The sequence below is a fragment of the Carassius gibelio genome, chromosome B8 (genome assembly GCF_023724105.1).
Source record: "Carassius gibelio isolate Cgi1373 ecotype wild population from Czech Republic chromosome B8, carGib1.2-hapl.c, whole genome shotgun sequence".
NCBI classification, from domain to species: Eukaryota; Metazoa; Chordata; class Actinopteri; order Cypriniformes; family Cyprinidae; genus Carassius; species Carassius gibelio.
The window spans coordinates 18,326,469-18,351,618 of record NC_068403.1 but is presented as its reverse complement, the minus strand read 5'-3'; the positions used below and the strand labels follow the sequence as shown (position 1 = coordinate 18,351,618).

At 35.2% G+C, this 25,150-nt stretch overlaps 2 protein-coding genes across 2 annotated transcripts; one reads left to right on the top strand and one right to left on the bottom strand.

Annotated features, from left to right (window-relative positions):
- Positions 1-5,601: 5,601 nt before the first annotated feature.
- On the bottom strand, positions 5,602-9,418 carry LOC127963539 (hereditary hemochromatosis protein homolog). The gene is made up of 6 exons (XM_052563507.1): positions 9,250-9,418; positions 7,635-7,892; positions 7,152-7,430; positions 6,643-6,933; positions 6,229-6,351; positions 5,602-5,753 (listed from the first exon to the last, which is right to left on the bottom strand). The coding sequence occupies exons 1-6, from the start codon at positions 9,296-9,298 to the stop codon at positions 5,749-5,751; spliced, it is 1,005 nt and encodes a 334-aa protein (XP_052419467.1). The 5' UTR covers positions 9,299-9,418; the 3' UTR covers positions 5,602-5,748.
- A 3,622-nt stretch (positions 9,419-13,040) lies between these two features.
- setd1bb (SET domain containing 1B, histone lysine methyltransferase b) lies at positions 13,041-24,578 on the top strand. The gene is made up of 18 exons (XM_052563481.1): positions 13,041-13,188; positions 13,322-13,467; positions 13,627-13,725; positions 14,248-14,512; positions 14,665-14,786; positions 14,903-16,915; positions 17,027-17,182; positions 17,332-17,419; positions 17,789-17,964; positions 18,085-18,175; positions 18,370-18,792; positions 19,642-19,860; positions 20,684-21,844; positions 22,004-22,170; positions 23,322-23,447; positions 23,600-23,719; positions 23,886-24,023; positions 24,138-24,578. The coding sequence occupies exons 1-18, from the start codon at positions 13,146-13,148 to the stop codon at positions 24,309-24,311; spliced, it is 5,727 nt and encodes a 1,908-aa protein (XP_052419441.1). The 5' UTR covers positions 13,041-13,145; the 3' UTR covers positions 24,312-24,578.
- The last annotated feature ends 572 nt before the right edge of the window (positions 24,579-25,150 follow it).

Below are 25,150 nucleotides of genomic sequence, written 5' to 3'. Positions count from 1 at the left end.
GTTATGTCAACAAAAATGATTCATGTAGTTTTACATGAACTTTAGGATGACCATGTCAGCAAACAGGTCAGAAACACAGAGATAAGTATGTTAAACAGCAGTTTCCATTCTTTGACAGTCAAGCTAAAAAATAAAGATGGCATATAAAATTTGCGGTCAGTGGTCAGTTTTTTTATGTAATTTCTAGCAAGAAATTAATATTGCATTAATGAATTATTCACTTGGTTTTCACCAAAGCTCTCTATATTAAAGAGCCACACAGATGGGAAATCAAAAATTACCTGTATTACAGTGTATGATGTAGCTGTCCATCAGTGTAAACAATGTGCAAAGTAATTAAACCAAAAAGTACACAATTTATAAAGTTATTGGCTTCTAAAGTAAGGAGTCGACTCTGAATCGCTGAAACGAGTCTTTATAGATTTCAAATCTTTTGCCCATCTCTATGTACGTCACTAGGAGCACTTTGCATAATAATCTCCGCCTACCGTCTTGAGAGAAACGAAGCTCTGACCTGCCCCACCCCCCCACACAGACGCTCTGGTTGGTGTGATAGCATCATGTCGAGGAGACAGTGTGTTTTTAATTGTAAAGGCAAGTTTGTTTTATTTTCACTGCCAAAGAATGAAGATCAATGGCTTAAATTAATTTTTACCACAATACCAGAGCAGTACAACAAATCCCTTTTGTTGTGTTCACAACATTTCACTGATGACTGCTTTTCTAATCTCGGAGTTCAAAGCGGGATTTTCAAAGCATTTGGCCATAAAAGAGGGTTCATTACCAACTTTATTTAGACCAACAAGCATCTCCGAATCATGAGATCAATGACATGAGAGAGATATCTATAGAAAGTTTGACATGTCTTCTTTAAAACTAAACAAGTGCTGCTAACAGATATTCTGTGATAAAGTAATCCATATGAAAACAACGCAATGTCCGTTTTTCACGTCTCCCTTCATTATATCTAATGTGACCAGGCCCCCGCGCTGATTCAAACTGAAGCGTGTGGTTTGAATACACCCACAAAGAAGAAAAAGCAACAAGTTTTTTATTTTACTGTTTGCTTCGCGGGGAGAGGAATAAGACATAATTCACCCCAAAAAGATGCTAACCCATTGTTTACCGTGAAGCTGTTTGCGGAAAAACCAATAAAAAGTGACTATGTCAGTTGACCAATCAGAACAAAGTATGCTACCGAAAGGTGGGGTTTAAGGAAACTGAATCTTTTGAACAGCTTTGCGCGAACTGTTTGGGAATCTCAGAGAATTGAGGTAATTTTAAAATGATATTTTGACAAAATGACAATGTTTTTTAACCTTGGATGGATTTAAACCTATTGTACAGGACTTATAAACAGTGATAGGAATTTTCCTCTTACTGGCTCTTTAAGCTGTAGATCATAAACTTTTACAGTGCCTCAGAAGCCAGTCCGAAACCAGTTTCACAACATGCCTTCATGCAAAAACTCTGCCTGCAAAGTCATTGCATCAAGACAGCAAGCTTATATGGAGCTTATAATATGACAAAACAAATTTAATTTGTATTGTGTAAATTTGAATCATCAGAATATTATGTGGCATTTAACATAGTTCTGATATATTTTCAACATTTTAAATTTAAATGAGTTTTAAAGACATGTATTTTCAAAAAACAATTTTTTGGGTTCTGAAATTTTAGACTGCAAATATCCAGTTTTTAAAAATACAGCTTCAAGTTTTTTTGCCGTGAGCATGTGCACTCAAAAAAATGTACTTTCACCTTTGCTAATTTTACTTAATCCGTTCATGTTATGATTACTTAAAAAAAATTATTTAACAATGTGAACTTGATTTAATCTAGTTCATTCAACAAAAAAGTGTGTATTGTCAGCTTTACTTAAAAATTATTTGTTCAGCCAACATAACATTTTTGCATAAAGGTAACATATTAGTGAAACCAACACAGACTTGCATCTCATTGGCTGAGGATTTCTGCAGTGTATTATGGGTAATTGTTATTCTGTCACCCTCTTGGAGAAGTGTAGCACCATTAGATATGTAGATGAGTAATACAATTTATAGCAACTAAGTTGTTCTAATAAGTTTTAGAACAAAACAAACAAAGAAACAAACTTTTAAAATGTTGCTTTGTAATATAAATATGTTTGTAGTATGCTTGATAAGCTGTAATTATAGAAAGGTCTGAATGAAAAGTAATATCAATCAGCTGCTCATGATCCTAATGCAAGGGGGTGGCATTCCTAAAATGGCATTATTCAAATTTTATGTCATTGTTATTTAACATTTTCAGGTACAATTAACTCATTTGTTGTTTGTTGACTCTATTAAGGGTTGTTAAGTTTACTTAAACTTATTTTGTAAAATGAACTTAATTATTAAAAAAATTGTCCAAAACATTGCAGATTAGTTGGGCTGACACTATTAAATTAAGCTTTGCCCAACCATAGTAAATAAGTTGAATCAACCTTAATAAATTAAGTTGACCCAATGTAAGTACATTAAATTGGAGTAACAGAATTGCATAATGCTGAAATAAAGCAAATTAATCATGTGGAAATCCTTTCCATGATTTTTTTATGTTCGTTCAAAGAGTTATTTTTTTGAGTGTGGTTTAAGATCTATCCGATCATGAATCGCCCAGAGGTAGCCTAAGTGATTCTTAAACATTTATGGTTTATATACTTATATGTCAGCTTAGCATTCTCAGAATGTGGAACATTTGTCTAAGCCAGTGGTTCTCAACCATTTTTTTACTCCAAGGACCCTCTCCTCTCTAAGGTGCCCCTAAGGTTACTTAATGGGTTTACTTTTGTCGTGGCCACGACATAATAACTCACGGGAACGTGATAATATGTCGTGGCCATGATATATTAATTTGTGGGAACGTCATATTAACTCGTGGGAATGTGTATCGATATCCTAAGCACAAACCATAACGCACTGGATAGTTTTCCATATCTGCAATAAAATGCAATTGATACAGCTGTAAGTGAGGGTGCTTTTGATTTAATTTGAGGGTTCTTAGCACCCCCGTAAAACAGGGCCTGCCTCTGGCACCATGTTGTGGAGACTCTGTTTCGTTGTGAAAGCAAAAACACTTTGTTTGGTCTTTCAAAATAGGACACAACTAAAAAATCAGTGGTTAAGTTGTATTTATAACACTTGTTCTAGAACAGTTCAACCCAAATATTTAGCGTGCAGCACATTTTATGGTGGACTGTTTCCTGATCCTGGGAGAGGAGACTACAATGCCGGCTGTTCTGAATCACAGTCTGTAAGTACGTTTACATATTTAAAGGATTTGCAAACATGATTCAAACGTGAGTTTGAGCAGTGTAGTGTGGCAGTTCTCAATTCCAGTCCTCACGCCCCACTGCTCTACACATTCTGTATGTTTCTCTTAAGGCTTCAGGCGTTTGTTCTATTTGAACGTAAGTGCCCTGCGAAGTGGACATCACAGGATATTCAGCCAGAATTCCAGTTCGAAGCAAACATATATGTCCCATTCAAAGTGCATTGAAGTGAGATGTGAATTAAAATTGTATTTATTAACAGAGGTATATAATGTTACACTTGTACACTTGTGTGTGTGAAGACATTGTGCAGCGCAAATCCTTGAATGAATGTTACGAAGTGAAGTTAACTTCAACAGATTTCCCCTGCTCAGGAAGTAGGGAGCAATGAACACTGTGTAAGGACCATGTCAGTGGGTACACATATTCTCTGAATCAGGAGTGTTAACACAGAGAGATGTGCAAAATATGCAGTGCTGGGGGGAGTGAGTACAGGAATTGAGAACTGCTGGGGTAGAGTATAGCTTTTTGTTTGTTGTATTTCCCCCGAACAAAGACACAGTTTTATGTTTAGGCGGCCCAAGGCAACATGTAAAAACAAAGTGAAAGTCATTATAATACGTTATGTCCCCACTGGATCCAACAAATGGCTCAATTGTAATGGGTTTTATTGTTTTTGTCTCGCAGTTGTTCTGTTCTGCATCACAGTATGGCAAGGGGTGTAATATTTCCATCACATGCTTGAGGTATTCAGCCAATCACAAAGCACTGGATAGCTGGCCAATCAGATTACACCTCGCTTTTCAGACTGATGAGCTTTGTAAAAAACGATGCGTTTCAGAAAGGCGAGGCATAGAGTAGAAACAATAATGTACAGTATGTGGAAAATAATGTGTTTTTTTTTAACCTTAAACCACATAAACACATTCAATTACACCAAATACACAAAATACTGTCATTTTAAGCATCATCATATGACCCCTTTAAGTTCTCTATTTCCTTCTGTAATATTCACATGATCAATATTTTGCATTCCAATGATAGAATGATTAATTTTATGCATTAATTTAAAATGTTTTGCTATAGGATATTCTTCGTTACCCCTCCTAATGGCATATTTATGTTCAGCCAAATCCTGATATAAACTATTTTAAGGACATTCAAGTCTATAAACAACATAGTAGTTTGACAATTAATAAACAGAATATATCTTAATTATATTTTGATCTAAAAATGTTTTACCTTGCACAGCATTATCGCAATGATTACATTGAGGACATTTAAAGCAACCCTTATGTTTATCCACTAACCCTTAACAGGTATGGAGTAAATAGCTATACAAATTTAACCCCTAAATTTATAAATAAAAAAAAATATATATAAATAAAAAACCTTATCATTGGAGGATCTGGAAATACTGTTTTCTCCCCCTCAACAATTCATCACTCTGTAAACTGCCCAAATTTTTAAAATAATTTTGCTTCATCTGTTTCAGCATTTGGATTTTTTTAACTTTTTTTTTTTTTTACAAAGTAGACCTTATTAGAATTTCCTGCTGTTGTTTATCTTGTTAACAAATTGGCCCTTATCGTAATTTTGGCATGTACCTTTTTTTATATATATAATTTCAAACTTGTGCCCTTTATATATATATTTTAGCTTTATCCTAAAAACTTGCTCAGCACAAATCCTACGTAATCTTTGAAATTTCCCAAAAGGTATCTATTTATCGACAGCAAGAGGCATTGAGAAGCATGGAGCATTGTATTTCTGTCAGTGAGCTTTATAAATATACATTTTTGTAAAAATATGATTTAATGTATGATTTCATACAGGTTAATTTTTTGTCACAAACTCCGTCTAGGCGGAAACGAGGAATGAGGAAACGCTGACGATAACACAAATAATTCTTTAATAATCCAACAAGTAGACCTGACAAACAAGAACTGAAAGGACTAGGACATTTAAATGCAGTAAAATTGGGGGAGGAATGAGGCACACCTGGAATAAAAATAACACAATCAACATGAGGAAAAAAACTGGGTCACAGGGGGCAAAAACAGGACCAGCGGAGACGATGGAAAGAGGAGAGGGGGCAGTTCGATCTCCAAATCAGACTCCCAGTCTTTGAGGTTCCCCTCCTTGTTTAGACCCTTTCGCCCCGCCATACTCAGCTCACCCTCAGCCGTGGTGCAGGGGATGAAGCTCCTCTCTGCGCTCACACCATCTGTGGCTTTTCTCCCCCGTGGCAGGTTTTCATGTTTCATTTTTCATGTTTCCATCTAAAGCAGATGCTGAAATGAAAATAAATAAATAAATAAAAAAGTATTTTTTGTCCTCATATAAAAGTTTTTTTAATCTGAAAATGAGCATGTTGATGAATTTATATTGCTGGATAAAACTGTGTACTCACATTGAGTAGGGGAGTATATAATCTGTGATGTTCCAGATCCTCATCCTGAAAAAGAATGAGTTAAACCATAATTAATAAAGAGTATCACAGAAACATAAAACTACATATGGTGAACTTTGAAAGAGTGTCTTTAAAATCTCAAAATTCATCATTTGAAACACATTTTAAAATCAAACATTGCATTACCATGAAAATGGTACATCAAAATTATGTTACAAAATTTTTTCAGTCATGAATTATAAAAATGTTGGTTTGGATCATGCTAAAAAAATATGAGTGACTGTTAAGAGGATAAGAATGACATGCTGGTGTTGCGAGATACACAGGGACTGTTTTTATAGGCTTTATACAGTATACAGATAAGTTGAGTGTGACTTTTGAAGGCAGCATCATATCCTGTTGTTCTACCCTTTTAAGAATTTATCTTCAAGAAAATAATTATGCCTAATAATTCCATCCACTATATTTTTCTAACTGACCATTAGATCATATAATGAACTGGACTGAACAGATCATTTACCAGCAGCTCGTCTCTTCCTCCGTATGATGAGTGCAGTTATTATGAGAACAGCCACACACATGAACACCAGCACACTGAAAACTACAGACTGACTGAAGAATCCTGGGTCAGATTCAGCCACATCTGAAAGTGTGGTGAGGATAATAAGATGAACAACAGAAAAAGACATTTGTAAGCTACAGACAGATAGTGGAATAGTGACAAATGATTTGCAGCACAAAAAAAAAAAAAAAAAATCAATAAATTTATAATAATAATGTTATTTAATGTAATTTTGTAATATATTGCCATTTTTTCTTAGCTGCTACTCGCAAAATTTTATTGTATTGTATATAATGACAGTAAAGTATATTGAAACTGCTTTGTTGTTCGGTGAATTTTTGTTCTTTTAATGGTTTGTTAGTTTTTCTTTACCAAATGTAAAGTCCAGTTTGTTGTCCAGACTGAGATGCTTCATTGTGCAGTTGTATTTATGTTCCTCACGTAGCTCTTCTTCACTGATCACCAAACTCTTCCTCATCTGGTACGTTCCGTCTCCGTTGGGCAGAATCTGTCCTCCTGTGATCTGATCATCATCCACAGGCTGACCATCTCTGAACAGGGTCAGGTTAATGTGACGGGGGTAAAAACCAGTGGCCAGACAGCTGATCTGAAGCCCTTGAGAGTCTGAGATTGTCTTCTTTATGAGTCTGACTCTGGGTTTCACTATAAAGAGGAGAATAAGTAGTGTTACTGTTGTTAAACTGTTGGGTTCATTGCATCAGCTATTAATTTATAGTAATCATAAAACAATGCATTAAAAGGCATAGGTATTTTCCGTCAGTGTCTCAGCCATTTTTATCAAATGTTTTTATTTATTTATTTATTTATTTATTTATTTATTTTTTAACTTATACTGAAGTTAATCAGGTTGATTCTCTCACCTTTTCTCATCAAATTGCTCTTTTCCATATTCAGGTACCTTTGCAAAACTTTAATGCAAGTAGGATGATACAAATTTTCATACATAAACTTTACTTTATTTAGTTTTGTTTGGTCCCATGATATCATCCATGGCTTTTTTATCTGGATATCTTTTTTTTGTGTGTCAAAAATTAACTCCTCCATATTTTGCCCTCCAAAAGCATCCCAGAAATGAACTGGACCTGGTTTATAATCATTCAACAATTCACACCCAGCAAGTCTCTGTTGAACATATACACCTTCAAATGAAGGAAAGAAATAAAGATTTATTAGTCCTCACTGACACAGCACAACATAAAATGTATTGAACCGAAAATTAATATACTGGACTGATCACTCACTCTGTCTTACATCCGTACATTTTAAGGAAATTACAAAAATCATATGACAACTACAGTACATGTTTCATGTGGTAATACTGATATGTAGCCTATAGGTCTCACCAGCTGTGTGATTTTGGAGTTTTTTAAGATAAAATACTCGATTTTTCATGCCAGTGTACATATCACCAAACACAAGACCAGCATCACTTTGCTCTTCTTCGAAGTATTTTGCATCACTATGAATGCGATACACAGGTTTCCATGTAACTGAGTCATAATATCCTATTTGCAAATCATCCAGCATCACCACAACACTGAACTCAGGAAATTGTGTTTGTCCATCTATGTATGTAACCAAAGTCATCAGTGAGTGAGAACCTGTGGATGCACAAAAACAAGCATATAATATCAATGCAATATCAATTTAGATCATTACGTACAACTACGCATGATCACTAAAGAGACAAAGAAACAGTAAGGCCATTTTTATTTGATTAGTGCTTTTGTTTAGTGAACAAGCCAAAGAAGACTGTGAAAAGAAAACTCTAGTGGAAAGAAAAAACAAACCAGGCCAATGAATGTACATTAACAGCGTGCAGCGGTGATCCAAAGTGTGGGGTAAAGTCCGTTTAAAAAAAAAAATCTCATGTTCCAGTTAAACTTAATGTTGCCACATTTTTCAGATGAGATAAAAAAAACAATACGCATATTTTCAAGAAAACAATAACTTATATAAATCGATAAAAAACAACAATACAAATTGATAACATATAATTAATTTTCTATTTATTAAAAGTAATATAACATGGTGGTCAGCTATTATTTTTAACAGTCAATTTATTTTCAGATCATCAGTAATCAAAGTTAACAACCATTGTACCATTCAAATCTTGACTGGTACAATGGTTCAGTGATGACATGACACTTTCCAATGACTTGCATAATTTTTAGATGTTTCCCATTAACATTAATTACTATGGAAGACCAACGGTTAAATTGAATAAAACTCAAGCAGTCAGAATAAACAAATTTCACCATATAAAAAACGAGGTTGTTACACTTTTTACAGATGTTACCTTTTTTAAATGAATTTACAAGCTATACTAACAATATCGACTGAAATGTTTATTGTGATATATAAATATATATATATTTTTTTTGCTATGTCACAGCCTTATCTAGGCTATATCACTCGCTAGAACATGCAGATTAAGTAATAGTAAAAAGTTTTTGTCATGTTCTAAGTCATTTAAAACCACAATTGCGGTCTGGTTTCTACAAGTTTCACTTAGAAGCAAAAATCTTGTTTTCCTCAAATTTTGTGTATAAATTATGTGTAAATATTCCCAAATTCTCTGACAGTGATATTTTATGCGATACGTGATTGCTAGGTTTCTGATTACTATAGGAAAAAAAAAAAATCTTACGTATTAATTACTATTACTAAGTAATTATAATGTAAAAAAACATTTATGTGAGGAAGAGTAGCCTAAATGATGACGGAATTTGCTATATCCCTGATAAATTGCCTTCTTATAGTCATACAGTAAACAATTTCTATATATATATATATAGGCCTATATATATATATATATATATATATATATATATATATATATATATATATATATATATATATATATATTTTTTTTTTTTTTTTGACCACCCACATCAAATAGACATTTTACATTAAATCAAATTAAAAAGGCTACAGGAAAGTTATAAATGAACTTACCTGCACTGACGACTTTCCAGCATGACAACATATACACAAACATGAACATTTTGTCAATTACTTAAGGAAAACAAGTAGCCTACTCTTCTACAATGTTTAAAACTGTTTCCAAGTTTTTTCCACTGTCAGAGAAGACGAAAGTTTTTGCAATCGATATGAAGTGCTTTTGTTCCTCTTTAGGCTACTAGCCTGAAAGTTTCACTTCTACAGACCACATAGTTAGATCTCTGTTGACGTCAGCTTAGACGCTGAATAGGACAGTTAGCCTCATAGCCTAAATAAAAAATAAATAAATAAATAAAAATAACAAAAGTACAAGGTAAAATTGAAAAATACAAAACGGAAGCCCCATGCAAGCATTATTACAATTTTTATTTCTTGTTTTCACACGATGATGACGGCTTAATTTCCACGTAGTCTTAACCTAATCACTTTGTGTGTGTTTAAATGGTCTAACAGAACATTCAACACTGCCTTCTGAAAGATGCAGATCAGCTAACTAAAAATCTTTTAGGCTTAGGCAGTGTCATTTTTATAGAATGTTTGGTTGGCTTATTTTATTTTGATAAAATACAATTTTCAGTTTTTCTTTCGTTTTGGTAATCTGTGAATTACATCATATATATATTTCGTGAATAGTGCTATTTATTCAAATGAATGTGCTTTTGTAAAGGTGTTCTCCATTCATAGCGTACTATATTTATGCTATTTTATTTTAGCTTTATTTCAATTAGCCTAATGTTTTTAATAGTTTTGGTTCATTTTAAAACTAGACTGGCAAAACATCCATATAACTGCACACAGCACACTTTCAATTTTCCAGCTGTTTCAAGAAACAAAAATGCTGTCTTGTGTTTGTCGGGGGCTACTTGGACGGGAGAGGTGGGAGAAACAAAAGTTTGTCCCAGTGTCTAGTTGGTGTGCCTATGTATAGCCACCAGAGGGCACTTTTCTGAGTTATCGTTTGTTTCTTCTTCTGAACTTCAGTTCCCATCACCCTTTGCCTGGACTGTCAAATCTCATTCATTACTTTCAGCATCTTCTCGTTTACGTGGTTAACTCTTCCTGATATATACCTGGTTTCCTCTGTCTTTTGTTGCTGGTTTATTACTTTCTGTTACATGTTTTCCCTTTTTGTGTATTACTTTGTATATGTGCATGTGCAATGCTGAATGTGCAGTTTGATCTTCTTATTTAGGAGCATTCTGTGACAGAATAAACCAGCCACTTCAAGATCCAGCAATTTACTTTGTTTGTTTTTGGACTATGGATATCTGGATATCTCCTTCTGCCACTATATGATTTTAAATACAATAGGACAAAGGGGGTAGACAGGACAGAAAGACAGTGGATTGAGGAAGAAATAAAGCATAACATGAGGAGAGGGGAGGAGAAAAAAACAACCCCCAGACTATGCTCCTCTGTAAGGATCTTTAAACGATACCGATATTTACCGATATTGAATTTCAAAGCCAATATCGGCCAATAATATCAAGCATCCCTAGTTGTCTAAATATGTGTTTCTGCCCCAAGGGACAGGCGTCTGGGACTGGGCTATTATTTGAAGTGTTACAGAATGCCTGCAACCTTTCTGAGAGTCACTAATCAGCATAATTCAACACAGCGTAAACTTTGAACTATTTTGATGTTTTTTTTTTAATTTTTGGGAAGTTACGTTTTTCATTTTCTGCACGACTAACAAAAATGACTGATGGATTGTTTTGGCAAAAGATCTACATGTATGCAATGTTTGTTCTTTGGTGGCTAGCGTGACTTGAAATGTGAGTTACAATTACTCAATCTCAACATACTTGATTAACCTCCATGTAGAGTTACTACAAGTTACTAAAAATTGTACAGTAAGTAATTACATAACTCAATAGGCCTACATACTTACTTTGCACCTCTGCCATGCAGGACCCATGTGTTCCCAGTTCAAACCCAACTTAGCACATAAATATGCCTTGCAGGACCCATATATGTGTTCCCAGATCAAACCCATGCCCACTTAGCCCATAAATATGCTATGCAGGACCCATATATGTTTTCTCAGTTCAAACCCATGCCCAATTGGCCCATGCCTGTCCCTTATGGGGCCCATGTAATCAGCTCATATGGGCTACATATGTGGGACTCATATTACAAAACCTACATGGGACCTGCTGATTTCACCCAGCCAAAGCCCATGCCCTCACAGTAACCATGGAACCCGTACTTAACCCATCTGAGCCCCACATGTCATTGCATATGTGCATAATGTGCATATATGCACATATATATATATATATATATATATATATATATATATATATATATATATATATACACACACGGGCGTAGATTACGCTATTTATCATCACGGAACTTCGTCCCCCACACTTTTTCGGGCAGGTGTGTTCGTGTAGATGTTTTCAAGAGCTGGTGTGAATAAATATAGATTTAAACTCAAAGAGACAAGATAGTCTGCGAATGACCTGATGTTTTTTTCGGACCCAGAAGGCGAAATGAACATCACGGAACGCTAAACACTCCTGCAGTGTGTGTGTGTGTTTCACACTCTCGCATAGAAAGTCATACCACGAAACTCCTAATATGGACAACAGCGTCCAGCTCTCTCTGTATGAAAACAGTTGTTTTCGGTTTTGTTTTTTCCAAGTCCAAAAAAATCTCCAGCAGGTGATAAATAAAGTATATGAACAATGCAGTGCTAATTGACATAGCATTTATTACAGTATATAAACTATTCTGCCTTATTATGTGATAAAAAGTGTTTGTAGTATATAAACAAATCATTATTATTTGTCATTGTCCAGCAGTTATATATTTCTAAGCCAATTAAAAAAAAGAACATTTTAAGTTGCCTATAGTATCCATTACCAGTCAAAGGTTTTTGAACAGTAAGCTTGTTAATGTTTTTTTTAAGAAGTCTCTTCTGTTCATCAAGCCTGCAAATCAGTGAAATTTTGAAATATTTGTACTAGCCTATTTAAAATAGCTGTTTTCTATTTGAATATATTTCAAATGTAATGTTGAAAACAGCTGAGTATAATTTTTTGACAGTTTAGAAGAGCAGCATTTAACTGAAATAGAAATATCTTGTGAAATTATGTCTTTATCAGCACTTTTGATCAATTTAAAGAATCCTTGCTAAATAAAAGTACAATGTACTGTACAATGTAGTCTATATATATATATATATATATATATATATATAACAAATTTAATCTTATATGAGAGTTCAGTATGTTGCATGTGCTGGAAAGTACCCACATTTCGCTGTCCAAGTATAATTTATTCTTATTAAATTACATTGAAATAAGCTAAATCAGCAGATTTGTTTATTTAGATATACAGTAGTAATTGTGTTGTTTTGTCTGATATGTTTTTAATCTCTCATTTATGTATTTGTTGAGTAATTTCCATAACGTAAAATTCTGTTAAAAAAAAAAAAGTTTCCTAATTTTACATCCAACTCCACTCCGTTACAACCCACCTTGATCGCAGAGTAGGTTAAACATGTTTAGAGATAATTATATTTTATAACTTTTATTTGGGATTAGCGACTATAATGACGACGATGATGATGATAATAATAATAATAATAATGTCACGTTTATTTATTCTAGCAGATATTTCGTTGTAAATATTCGCTAATGTTTATCTATAGTATTTGATTTGTGATCTTCGGTCTTCTCTCAGTCTGGTGACAGTGCGGGTGTGGCGCAGGTTCCTCCCACCTGTTGTGTTGTGCAGCAGTGATGCTCTGCTCCTCTTGGGAGACACGTAAGACCTTCAGTGTACTCCTGACAACAGTCTGCTCAAATTTACAGGAAATATCGTTTTAATCATCGTCTTATAACGAGTTATTTACTATCATTGTACAATGACTGCGAATCATGAACGAAAGCGTCGAAAAGGAGGATCAACGGAAAGATAACGGTAAGAAATAAACCTGTAGCCTATCAAAAATATCTCATAGTACTAGGCCTACTTAGTGTATTCATGACTCAGAGCTTCCGTCGTGTGCAAACGCTACTTAGTTTTCACTGTGTGCTTTGATTCTTAATTTTAGATGCATTAGTCAACAACACCGATAGTTGTGATCCCCTGAAAGAGGCAATTCCAAACTGGACTTGTTATAAACTGATTTTTGATCCGGTTTTGATCGGCGGAAGTCAGAAACTGTACCGCTATGATGGACAGCACTTCAGCGCACCGGTGAGTTCATCTTGTTATAAGCAGAACAATTTTTTTTTTTTTACAAAATTAGTTATTAGTTATCCAACTTAATGAGATTTAATCATACTGTATTTATTTACACTGTCTAGTTGTATTCTGCACTGTATATATGAAGCTTACGTAATTGTTGTCCGCCAGCATCCTGAATGTTTCCCTGTGGATGTTATACGAGATCCTAGAATTGCATGTTTTTGGACAAAATTCAAGGAAGCAGATCTTCCAGTACCAAAATTCAAGGTAAGTAGGCTATTATGTTAATTAAAGGCAAACTTTCAAAATTAATAATCATGTAACTCTCATGTTTAATTGGTATTGACTTTCTTGGTGTTTGGGTTAACGCTGAGAAAATAAAATTTGTAAAAATATTTTTTAATGTTTTTATCTATCTATCTATCTATCTATCTATCTATCTATCTATCTATCTATCTATCTATCTTAACATTGTTATTTTTTTAAGAAAGTTGATTGTGTCTTTTTTTGGGATCAATCCAACCCCAACACAACTAATTCTAGAAAAATCAATACAGCAATTTTAAGATGTAAAGATTGATTCAATAAAATATAATTGTTTTATTCATGAGGTCTCTGAGATCCCAAACAAGTCATTTAACATCATCTGTAGTATTATCAAACTTAAAGTAATTTCTCAAAAGTATCAAACAGTTGTTAATGTATGCTAATTAACATTTCCTTTGGGTTTCTCACATCCAAAACACAACAACAAAAATAATGCCATATGTCAATAACATTTGTTTTTAGGTTGATGAGAATTATGTTGGAGCACCTAAGGAGCTGACATTTGCAAGGCTTAATGACAACATTAGAGATGGATTCCTATCTGAAATGTGTAAAAACTTTGGAGAGGTTCAAGATTTGAAAGTTGTATACAATCCAAAGAATAAGAAGCATTTAGGAATAGCAAAAGTTGTTTTTGAATCTGTAAAGGCAGCAAATAATGCAGTTAAAAACCTCCACAACACTTCTGTAATGGGAAACAACATCCATGTAGAGTTTGACCCAAAAGGTAAGTACACATCTACCTCAATTTCTTTCTATTATACCTTATCTGTATCTTCTAAATGAAATATTTCATGAACATGTCTGTGCAGTCTGTTTTAATTATAGCATTTACTGTATTTGCATGCATTACATGATTCATGATCTTCATTGTTTTAGGTGTGAAGAGGAACCGATACTTCAAGATGCTTGTTAGTGGTTTATATACACCTTTCACACTCCCTGTTGGAGAAGAGTCCTGGGGACCCCAGTCACCATCCTCATTCATCGACTCTTTAACTGTGAGTACAATACCATAAGCGTTGCTAATTTTTTATTTTTATTATTATTAAATTTCTTTGTTGAAACCTTGGATTTATTGTTTTAGTTCACTTGTAAATATCTTTCCTCATTCCAGGAGTGTGAAACACTGAAGAAACTGGCATACACATTATCATCATCATCATCCTCAATATGTAATGGTTCCCCTTCGTTGGATTGTTCTACTCCTTTATCCATGGACACCGCCTACTCCAGCATGCATCAGGACACACCTAGTAGCTTCTGGCAGACCCCTCAATACCAAGATACCCCCTGCACCCCTTCTCTGACCCTCAGTAGACCAGGCACACCATCTCAATGTGAGGAGACCCCAAATGAATCAACACTGATAAACAGTGCCTCCAATGTCCCTTTTATTCAGTCCATCCCAAACATCTCACAGCTTCAGCCTGATCATGCGACCCAACCACCCTTAAGTAAACCTAGCATTATTCAAGGTGCTGTGCAAAACTTTTGGAAGTTAGGTGGAGCGCCTTGTCAAAATGGCAGTTTTTCAAATAGGCAGAGAACTCCAGCACGCAATCCTCATTTTATTAACCATGTTCGTAGAGGACACCAGGTCAGACCTCAGGAGAGCAAGTACCAAAATGCATATAACCGTAGGCCACAGCACCACTATATACATAGACCTGTATATAGGGGAGCTCACTACCGCTCTGGATCTGCAGCCAATCAACTGCCTTTTAGAAAATTTCAGGATGCTCCAACCACACTGTCACATTCAGATAAGCTCACAGGCAAAAACTTTACTGGCTCAGTCAACGACCTCAGTGTTAATCACAGATCTGTTGGTGAAGATCCTCCTTCACTTCCTAATTTACATATACTGCCTCAAAAGGCTATTGGAGTGGATGTTGGTCACATTATTCTTGATAAACATAGAAATGTAAATAAGTCAAAAAATTATTTCAGTGGTACTCAAGTACCTTTTAAGACAACCCATGAGGTGAACCAAAATCATTGTCCACCACAAGGCCAGTCTTCTCACACTTATGCCCCAAACCCACGTTCTTTCTCTGAAACCGCAGAAGATCTTTCAGAGCCTACAGGGCACAGTCCTTCTCCTGAATCTGAACTTCCTGCTCTGGAATCAAAGCCTGACAGCCTGGACTCTCGCATCCAAATGCTTCTTAGTGGTGGAAGTCCAGTTCTGCTTCTTCTGAACCAAGAAATTTCAGACTCCGAGTTATCAGCTACTGAAGAGCATGGTCCAGACTATAATCCTCAACCTTCTCCCAAAGCTCCCAGCCCCTCTCCTTCTTGTTCCACAGAGGTTGTCCTAAACTGTGACCAAACATCATCTACTGGGAGTAATAATGGCTCTCATCCAAGAGAATGTTTATCTGGTATTGAGGATGTGAGTTTCACTTCAGTCTGTGATGTGGGAAAAGAAGACCATGAACTTCAGTCAGCTAAGAAGTCCAAGGTCATCCCAAATGAAGTTGAAGATGCTTCAGATCAGCCGTGTAGTATACCAGTAATCTGCAGTAACAGGAGCTCTCCTCCGACAATTCCTCAGATGCTACCACCTCCAATCCCTATATCTCCATCTGCTCACTTTCCCTGCCTTCCATCTCCTAATTTACCCTCAAAACTGGGTCCTCCTCCACCAATGGCTCCATTGTTACCTGGATACACTCTGCCTAGTTCGTCTTGCTCATTGTACCCTCCTCCAAAGATCCAGCAAGTTTGTAGGCCACCCAACTGGAAGGGTAGCCAAGTACCTCTTCCCATTCCTACTAGAATAACACAAGGGCAAACCTCATTCACACCTCCCTTCCTCCCTCCAACCTTCAATTTCATGACTCATCGCCCACCATACCCTTCCGCTGGATGTTTATCTACAATGTTGAGGTACAGACCACCTTGGCCTCCACCCCCCATGCCCAGGTTTGATCCCTTAGTACCTCCACCGGGTTATGTACCTATGAATGAATCACCCCACAAGGCAACGGTGGATGGAGTTCTAGCTGTTGTCGCTTCAGAGCTACGGGCTATCGTGAAGAAAGACATACATCGCAGAATGATTGAGATTGTTGCATTCAAAGCGTTTGATCAGTGGTGGGATGATAAAGAACAGACGGCTAAGGTGGGATTTATTTTTTTATTTCAGCTGTAGTGACAGAGCGAGTAGTGTCAATCTGTATTTCCATTAACATTTCAACATTGTTTTCATAAATATCATATTGTGCACCTCCAGGTATCCACCCCAACTGTTAAATCGGGAGGACCTAAAGATACAATGCTCAGAGCAATGGAGCACAGCTTAAAAATGGGGAATGCAGGGGTTGAAGGCTCTGTATTGGGCACAGGAAAAATAAGTCTGCATGGTGGCATCAAACTACCATCTTTTAAGGTACAAACTTGGCACTTCAGTAAATTTTAAGCTATACTGTACCACAGTAGAGCTGATCTAGTATGTATTATGCACTTCCGTATTGTCTGCACTATCATATATTTCAGATCAAAAAAGTATTATGAGTTTTGATTTGTGTTTATGCTCAGTTAAAGAGGAAGGATCCATTAACTGAGGCCTCCGGTGATGTCAAAAGGATCTGCCCTTCTCCTGGTCTTGAGCATTTGGAGGATGAAGGTTAGTTTGGAATGCTGTTTCACTTGGTTTTAAAAAACCCATGATGTGAGCATGGGAAATTATTTATTTTCTATGGAATCCTACCTTACTACCTTAGAGATAAAAGATGACTGTGACTTTATATAGTATCTTCCGATCGTGGGGCCACAATGGAGCTTTATTTCTAAATCATACTTTTATTTCACAATAAAATTGTTTATCTTGTATTGCGAGGTGGAAACATACTCCCATATCTTTTTTCATATTCAGAAATGTACTGCATGGAGTTTAAATTGCCCTTTTGCACATGTGTTCACCTGAATTTGCATTCTACTTACATTTAAAGTAATCTTGCACAATTACAAAATTTGGTCAACCTTTATTTTGTAGAATCAGAGCAGCAAACAGCCCTAGAAATTACTGAAGAGGACACAACCAAAAATTCCAGTGAGGACACAATGGTCAAACGCAGGCATTCCAGACCTCTGGCATTAGATAGTGAGGAAGAAGAAGATGAAGAGGTTTCTAAAAAAGCAGAGAATCCAAAATCTCATGTGTCAGCTCAGGTATTGTTTCACTTCTATGAACAAAATGTACTTGTGTAAAAAGTAATATTTAGACTGAAATTGTGATCAATTCCCTGTCACAAATGGGCATGAGTTTCATGTTGTCATTGTGTTTTTCAGGAGGGTGATGAGATGAAAGTTGATGAAGTACGTCAAGATGAGAAGAGTGATCCTAGTGGTATCACAGAGGATGAAGATCTCTCAGATACAGGTATTGATTGAAAACTGGAGTAATGATCCTGAAAATTTTGCTTTGCTAAATATATTGAAGTAATATATATATATATATATATATATATATATATATATATATATATATATATATATATATATATATATATATAATTATATTTTCTCCATCTTGTATGACAAATGTATTGTATGTGTTTTTTTTATATCTTTCAGATACTATCAGTCACACAAGTTTAAACTCATCTGCTTCTAAAAGCCAAGGATACGACTCCTTAGACTCTCCCAGAACTGTCCCTGACTCCTCAGATTCTTCTCCATCTGGTATTGACTCCTCAGTGTCCTCTGTATCTGTCTTTGACTCCTCAGATGACAGCAGCGATGATTCCTCAGACTCTCTGTCTTCTGGGGAGGACGATCAGTTGGATGGTGAACATTATTTTCCTGAAACTCCACGTGAGGACAGAACAATAGAAGAGACTATATGGATTTCTTCAGATGAGAATGAAAATGAAAATCAGGAGATCATTCACACTCCTGTTTACTCGTCTTTTACACAATGGGAAGAAGATCTTGACCCCCCTGTGACCCCTTCTGCTCCAGATTTAATAGAAAGTGATGATGACCATGAATTGTTCGGTTAGTTTATAGATTTTCTGTTTTCACATAAAGCACAAATCAACCCCCATGTTTCCAAAATGAAAATAAAGTATATATATATATATATATATATATATATATATATATATATATATTTAGATAGATAGATATAGATATAGATATAGATATAGATATAGATATATAGATACAGATATAGATATATAGATATAGATATATATTAGTGCTGTCAAACAATTAATCGCATTTAAACGCATCCCAAATAAACGTTTTTGTTTACGTAATATATGTGTGCTGTGTATATTTATTATGTATATATAAATACACAAACATGCATATATATATTTCAGAAAAACAGGTTATGTTTATATATTAAATATATTTATTTATAATATATATAATAATTATATGAATATAAATATAGACATGTAAATGCATGTAAATAGTTTCAAAATATATAATAAATGTGTGTGTATTTATATATACATGATAAATATACACAGAACACACACGTATTATAGAAAACACATTTTTTGTATTTTGGATGTGATTAATCGTGATTAATCTCGATTATTCACTTTACAGCACTAATATCTCCACTAGAGGTCACTGTTTAAACAAGCCGTGCATTTTTTCTTTATCTGCGTTGTGTTTTTTAACTGATTTTTGTTGTTGTATCATTAACATTATTTTAAAAGGAGAATGTTACAGTGTTCAGTTATCTGCCCATCAGTTGTTTTTTGAGAATTCTTAATATATTCTTATAGTTATATCAGAGCTAGTTTTCTAATCCAACTGGTGTAGCAAAGCATTTAGAAATATTTTAATCATCATTGTGGTCAAATGTAACTTGTGGTTCGGCTCTTGCAGATTTGGATACAGCTACCACAGAAGACCCAGAGGAGGAACTGAGCGTAACAGTTTATATGCAAGGTCTGAAACTACCTGAGCCTCTCAGATACACCTTACAGGACCCAGTCAAACACTGTTTAACAAACAAACTAAAGCTCCCAGACCCCGCCATATTCTTCTCAGACCAGGAGTCAGAGCTGCCAAGCCCACCATCTCCAACATACAGAGGATTGTCAGGTATGGTTTACTCTTCACTGATCCATTTCACATTTCTATTAGTATGAATTTTTTTTTTTTTTTACATATCTTTCATAACTTCTTATAATACACTTTTGTCAACATTAAGTTTACACAAAATAGCAAAATTTAGCTAATAAAAGGAAAAGAAAAGGAACATAGTGCCTTACAACCCCACAGTGAACAAGCCGAAAGCCACATATTTTGTCATTCATATGACATTTGATTTTGATTTTCTAGTTTGTACATATCTAAGTACAAAAATGTACAAACACATGCTCATACATTTACATGTAAATATGATCATTTTACCATTTTCTTTTTATTGTAAATGATTTAACATTTGTCTGACTATTGCTAAAGCGTCTGTATCTAAATAATAATTATGTTATTATATATTAAATAATATATATATTTCTATATTTTTTATATATTTTTACATGCAATAATATATACGAAACTTATAGGGCTGCCATTAGATACATCCTATATATGTATAATAATAGTCAAAAACTAATCAGGTTTTTGCACCAACAACGAAGTAAAAACACATCTACATGCAAAATATTTACAATACAGTATATGGTGTTACATTTTGATAATGTTACTTTTCATTATACATTATTACTGTGATGTTGGATAATTCAGCTATGTTTAACTTTTTTTGTATACAATTGTTTTGTAATTTTATATTTTAAACCATTTTTGCATTATATAGACTGTATATTTGCTTATTTGTAAAAAAAAAAAAGATAATCAAATAAATAATCAACAGTTAATCAAGTAGTTGTTAGTTGCAGAATCTGTATCTTTCTGCTTTCAGATGATTTGGAGACACAATACACTTGCGATTCAGAGGACCAGAGAGTCATTACAGAAACACTGGAGGATTCTGAGAACCTCAGACCCATCACACCCACCGGATCCTTGTCTGACACAGACTCTGACATGGAGCTGGGACGCCGATTTTCACCTCTTACTATTGATGAGGTGGAGCTGCCTCACACACCTGGGGGATGTCTGGAAATGGAGGAGACCGAGGATCATATTCTACTTCCGGGACCCCCTACACCCCTACCACCTCCTCCCTCTCCCACAGGCGTCCAGGAACTTTCCTCCTCACCCATTTACCACTGTCCTCCTCTCGCTTCCTCATACCCCACGTATGAGGAAATACCAAAAACACCAGGTCGGGTCAATGGAGCACGCCACGTTTATCACTCTGAGGGAATAACACCAGCGGGATTACTGCAGGAGACCTCACTGAGAATGGGAAGCCCCTGTAACCCCGTCCTGTCTCCATGTGCTGACAGCGGGATCCCAAGGACTCCAGGGAGAGACATGTCTCTATCTCCACCTGTCCGAACCCATAGAGAGCTGTGGGCTAGTGCACTCCATCATCACAACTCAGAGGTGCAAACGAATCATTCCAGTATAAAAAGTAGTCGTGCACCTCATGACTGTCATGTCTCCTCGCGTCGAACGGCTTGTTTAGACACGGCACGCTTGAAAAGGCGGCGAGAGCGGCTTAAAATGAGAAGACGAATGATTGAATTACAACGCACAAGACAATCCACAAATCTAAATATTAATTCGCCCTTACGAGTGAACAATGCGACAACAAAATCTTCTTCAAATCGGGTTTTGGGGCCTTTGGATTGTGTCTCAGACATTAGGGACGAACAATTACCACCAGAAGCCCATCGGGAGAAGTGTTCAGTAGTAGACAAACGCCAACAGAACGAGAATCAAAGGCTTCAGGTTTCGTCTTATGTGTGGAGAAGGTGGAGAGAACCATCATCTACACGTCGCCTCCTCTTCTCTCCTCGTTCTGAGAGAAGAGAGAAGTTGGTCCTCCATGCTGTGTGGACTAAAGGGGTGAATGAGGAGGAGATCAATCACCTGAAGGCCACTTATGAGAGGCTTGTGGTGGAGGATAAAGAATGTGATTGGTTGAACAGCACACGCTGGGTCCCACATCCTCATATCCTTAGACACATAACACGCGTCATAGTCACAGTACTTGATAATGTATATATTTTTTTGTGGACTAAAACGTTTGAAAATATATGTTAAAGTATATTTTCAAATCTATTTTCAATATGCATATTGCTCTGTTGTTTGTTCCTTGACTCTGTTGCACCAACCAGCACTGCTGACGACAGGTCAAGAAGATGGCGGGATGGCGTCAGGAATCATGTGACAGGTTGTGCACGCAGTGAGGGTTATTACTTCATCAGCAAGAGGGAAAAGCTGCGATATCTCAGGGATGAACTTTCCGCTTCAGAAGAGTTTGTTTCAGATAAGCAGGTGAGAAAGAAACAGGGTTGTTATCGTTCACTAAAACCTTAACAAAAGGTTTTAGGCAATTGAAATAAAGCTGAAATAAAATCAAATATAAACATTATATGAAAAACTTCAACAAAAATGATGCTGGATTGGAGCTACACGAAATAAGTTGCAGTTGAAATACTAAAATGACTGGAACTGAAATTAAAATTTAATCAAAGCTATATAAACCCACCAAAACTAAGAAAAAAACAAAAGCACATAAAACTCATTAAAGTGACAATGAAAAGTGAAACTTGAATAAGTAAAAACTAATAAAAAATATGGTCCCACTTTATATTAGGTGGCCTTAACTACTATGTACTTACATAAAAAATAAGTACAATGTACTTATTGTGTTCATATTGTATTGTAAAACACTTTTGCTGCTATTGAGGTGGGATAGGGGTAAGGTTAGGGAGAGGGTTGGAGGTATGGGTAAGTTTGGGTATGGGTCAACAGTGTAATTATAAATGTAATTACAGAAATTAAATACAGATGTAATTACATGTACATTTTTTAAATATAAGTACAATGTAAAAACATTTATGTACACAATAAGTACATTGTACTAAATTATTAATTAAAATGTAAGTACATAGTAGTTAAGGCCACTTAATATAAAGTGGGTCCAAAAATATGAATAAACAGTTAGTAATCTAAAAATAATGCTGGAAAGAAAATTATGCTTTATTTATTTGTCTGTCATGATTACCATTCATTTTTAAATAATTATATAATCATGTTTAAAGACTTTAAAAAACAATCGTTATTTCTCTGCATCATGTCTGCGAGTTAAAGATGCACTTAGTCATTTTCTCACTTCAAAATATTTTTACTCCTAAAGAAATTGCAAGTATAACTCACATGAAATGAAAACACACAAAAAAACTAGACTACAAAAAATATTTGTATTCTACCATAGCCGACATGTTATGACATAATCATGCATGTTTTCCACTTGACCAATTTACCGTCATGAACAAAAACTTGATGCATCCACACCAGTATGTGTCAGTATAAAGTCTAAGACCAAGATGTTTTCTTGAATATGTCATATCTTGAAACTCATGACTCCGTGCAACTTTAAAAGTAGTTTACAGTAATTTGAGATTATGTGCTGATCTCTGCAGGGGAAAAGTGTGCCAGCTCAGATTCCATCTTCATCCAGATCAGGATCAGAACTCCGAGCAGAACAGCGTCGCCTGTTGTCCTCCTTCAGCTGTGACAGTGACCTCCTCAAATTCAACCAACTCAAGGTGAGGCCAGCCATCTTAAAAACAGCATAACACAATTTAAGAGATTCTGGAATCACCAGAAACGCCCAAATCTATTTTACTACTTCCTTTTTTTTGGCATTTTTATTTTCTATTTGGTCCACAAGGAATGTAAAAATTTTCCCTCTTCACAGTTCCGTAAGAAGAAGCTGCGTTTTGGCAGGAGTCGTATTCATGACTGGGGGCTGTTTGCAGAGGAGCCCATTGCTGCAGATGAAATGATAATTGAATATGTAGGCCAGAGCATTCGACAGGTGAGATACACAGTACACAAAACTGAACTTAAAACACATATATAGAGATTTTAGCACTTATTTCTGATTTAAAACAGTGAGATCTTTTTCTTAAGCTATACATGTAAATGTCAAGTTCCAGAATATATTTTTTATTTTATTATTATATCCCAAATTCTGCTTGTAGGTGATCGCAGACATGCGTGAAGGGCGCTATGAAAAGGAAGGTATTGGAAGCAGTTATCTGTTCCGGGTCGACCAGGACACTATCATTGATGCAACCAAGTGCGGTAACCTGGCAAGATTCATCAATCACAGTTGCAATGTAAGATCAAACTGATGTTTTTATAATACATTGTTGTTTAGTGTTTAGTAAGACTGTAATTAATTATTTTAACATTTTATGTTTACTGTCTTTATGTGTTTTTTTTTTTCATAGCCAAACTGCTATGCCAAAATCGTCACTGTCGAAGCTCAAAAGAAGATAGTCATCTACTCTCGGCAACCTATTAATGTAAATGAAGAGATCACGTACGATTACAAATTCCCTATTGAGGATGAGAAGATCCCCTGCCTGTGTGCGGCGGACAACTGTAGAGGAACCCTCAATTAGACAAGGACTCATCCTGCACACTCAAAGTATTAGCAGTAAACATGATTCATTAACTTTAAGTCTGTGAGGATTAAGGGTTTTAAATATATTCACATAAATTCGGAAAATGTCCAGAGCAAAACCTTCAGGGCATATTTGAAGTTCTCTGGCAAAATGTGATTCTCATCATGTTAATTATTAGATTGTTTAGATTAAAGTTAAATATGCTTTCATGAGTTTTATTGTGAAATATAAATGAAAATAAAGTATATGTATTTTTCCAAATAAGTGATTTTTTGTTTGTTTATTTTGCATGCTATCAAACTTTAATTCACTGTTTAGTATTACACTTGGCAATGAATGATTGAACATATACCTTCATTACAATAATTCAAACGAGATTTGATTACCTTATTTTGCTTACTTCCATATACATGGCATAAAGGCAAAAAAGGATAAAAAAGGATTCACAAAGTTGACTAACTAGTGTTGTCAAATAATTTTCAGTTGCTAAAGGAAGGCTGATTTGTTACTAAAAGTTGGTAAATGATGTTGTGATGTCATTGCGTGATGAATTTATTGCTAACACAAAATTGCATCACAACATAAAATCAGAAAAGTATTTTTTGTTAATTCAGATTTTTTGTAAAATAATATGCATAATACATTATTAAAATATAAACAGCTATTTTATTTAGCAAGGAGGGCAGCTATGTTGAATACAGCTTTTAAACCCACATTTCGCCCGTGATGAGCATAATTGTATTTTTATCAAAATAGAAAGGAATACTAGACATTAGGATACAAATACATCTTTGTCTTTTTGGTCTTTATTCAATTATATTCATAGTAAATAGATT

Excerpts from the sequence above, each read along its gene's own strand:
- LOC127963539 (XM_052563507.1), bottom strand. The coding sequence starts at position 9,298 with ATGTTCATGTTTGTGTATATGTTGTCATGCTGGAAAGTCGTCAGTGCA. Across the intron at positions 6,934-7,151 it reads GAGCAATTTGATGAGAAAAG|TGAAACCCAGAGTCAGACTC; the intron begins GTGAGAGAATCA and ends TCCTCTTTATAG. Across the intron at positions 6,352-6,642 it reads CAAACTGGACTTTACATTTG|ATGTGGCTGAATCTGACCCA; the intron begins GTAAAGAAAAAC and ends CCACACTTTCAG.
- setd1bb (XM_052563481.1), top strand. The coding sequence starts at position 13,146 with ATGAACGAAAGCGTCGAAAAGGAGGATCAACGGAAAGATAACG. Across the intron at positions 17,965-18,084 it reads AATCTCATGTGTCAGCTCAG|GAGGGTGATGAGATGAAAGT; the intron begins GTATTGTTTCAC and ends TGTGTTTTTCAG. Across the intron at positions 19,861-20,683 it reads AACATACAGAGGATTGTCAG|ATGATTTGGAGACACAATAC; the intron begins GTATGGTTTACT and ends TTCTGCTTTCAG.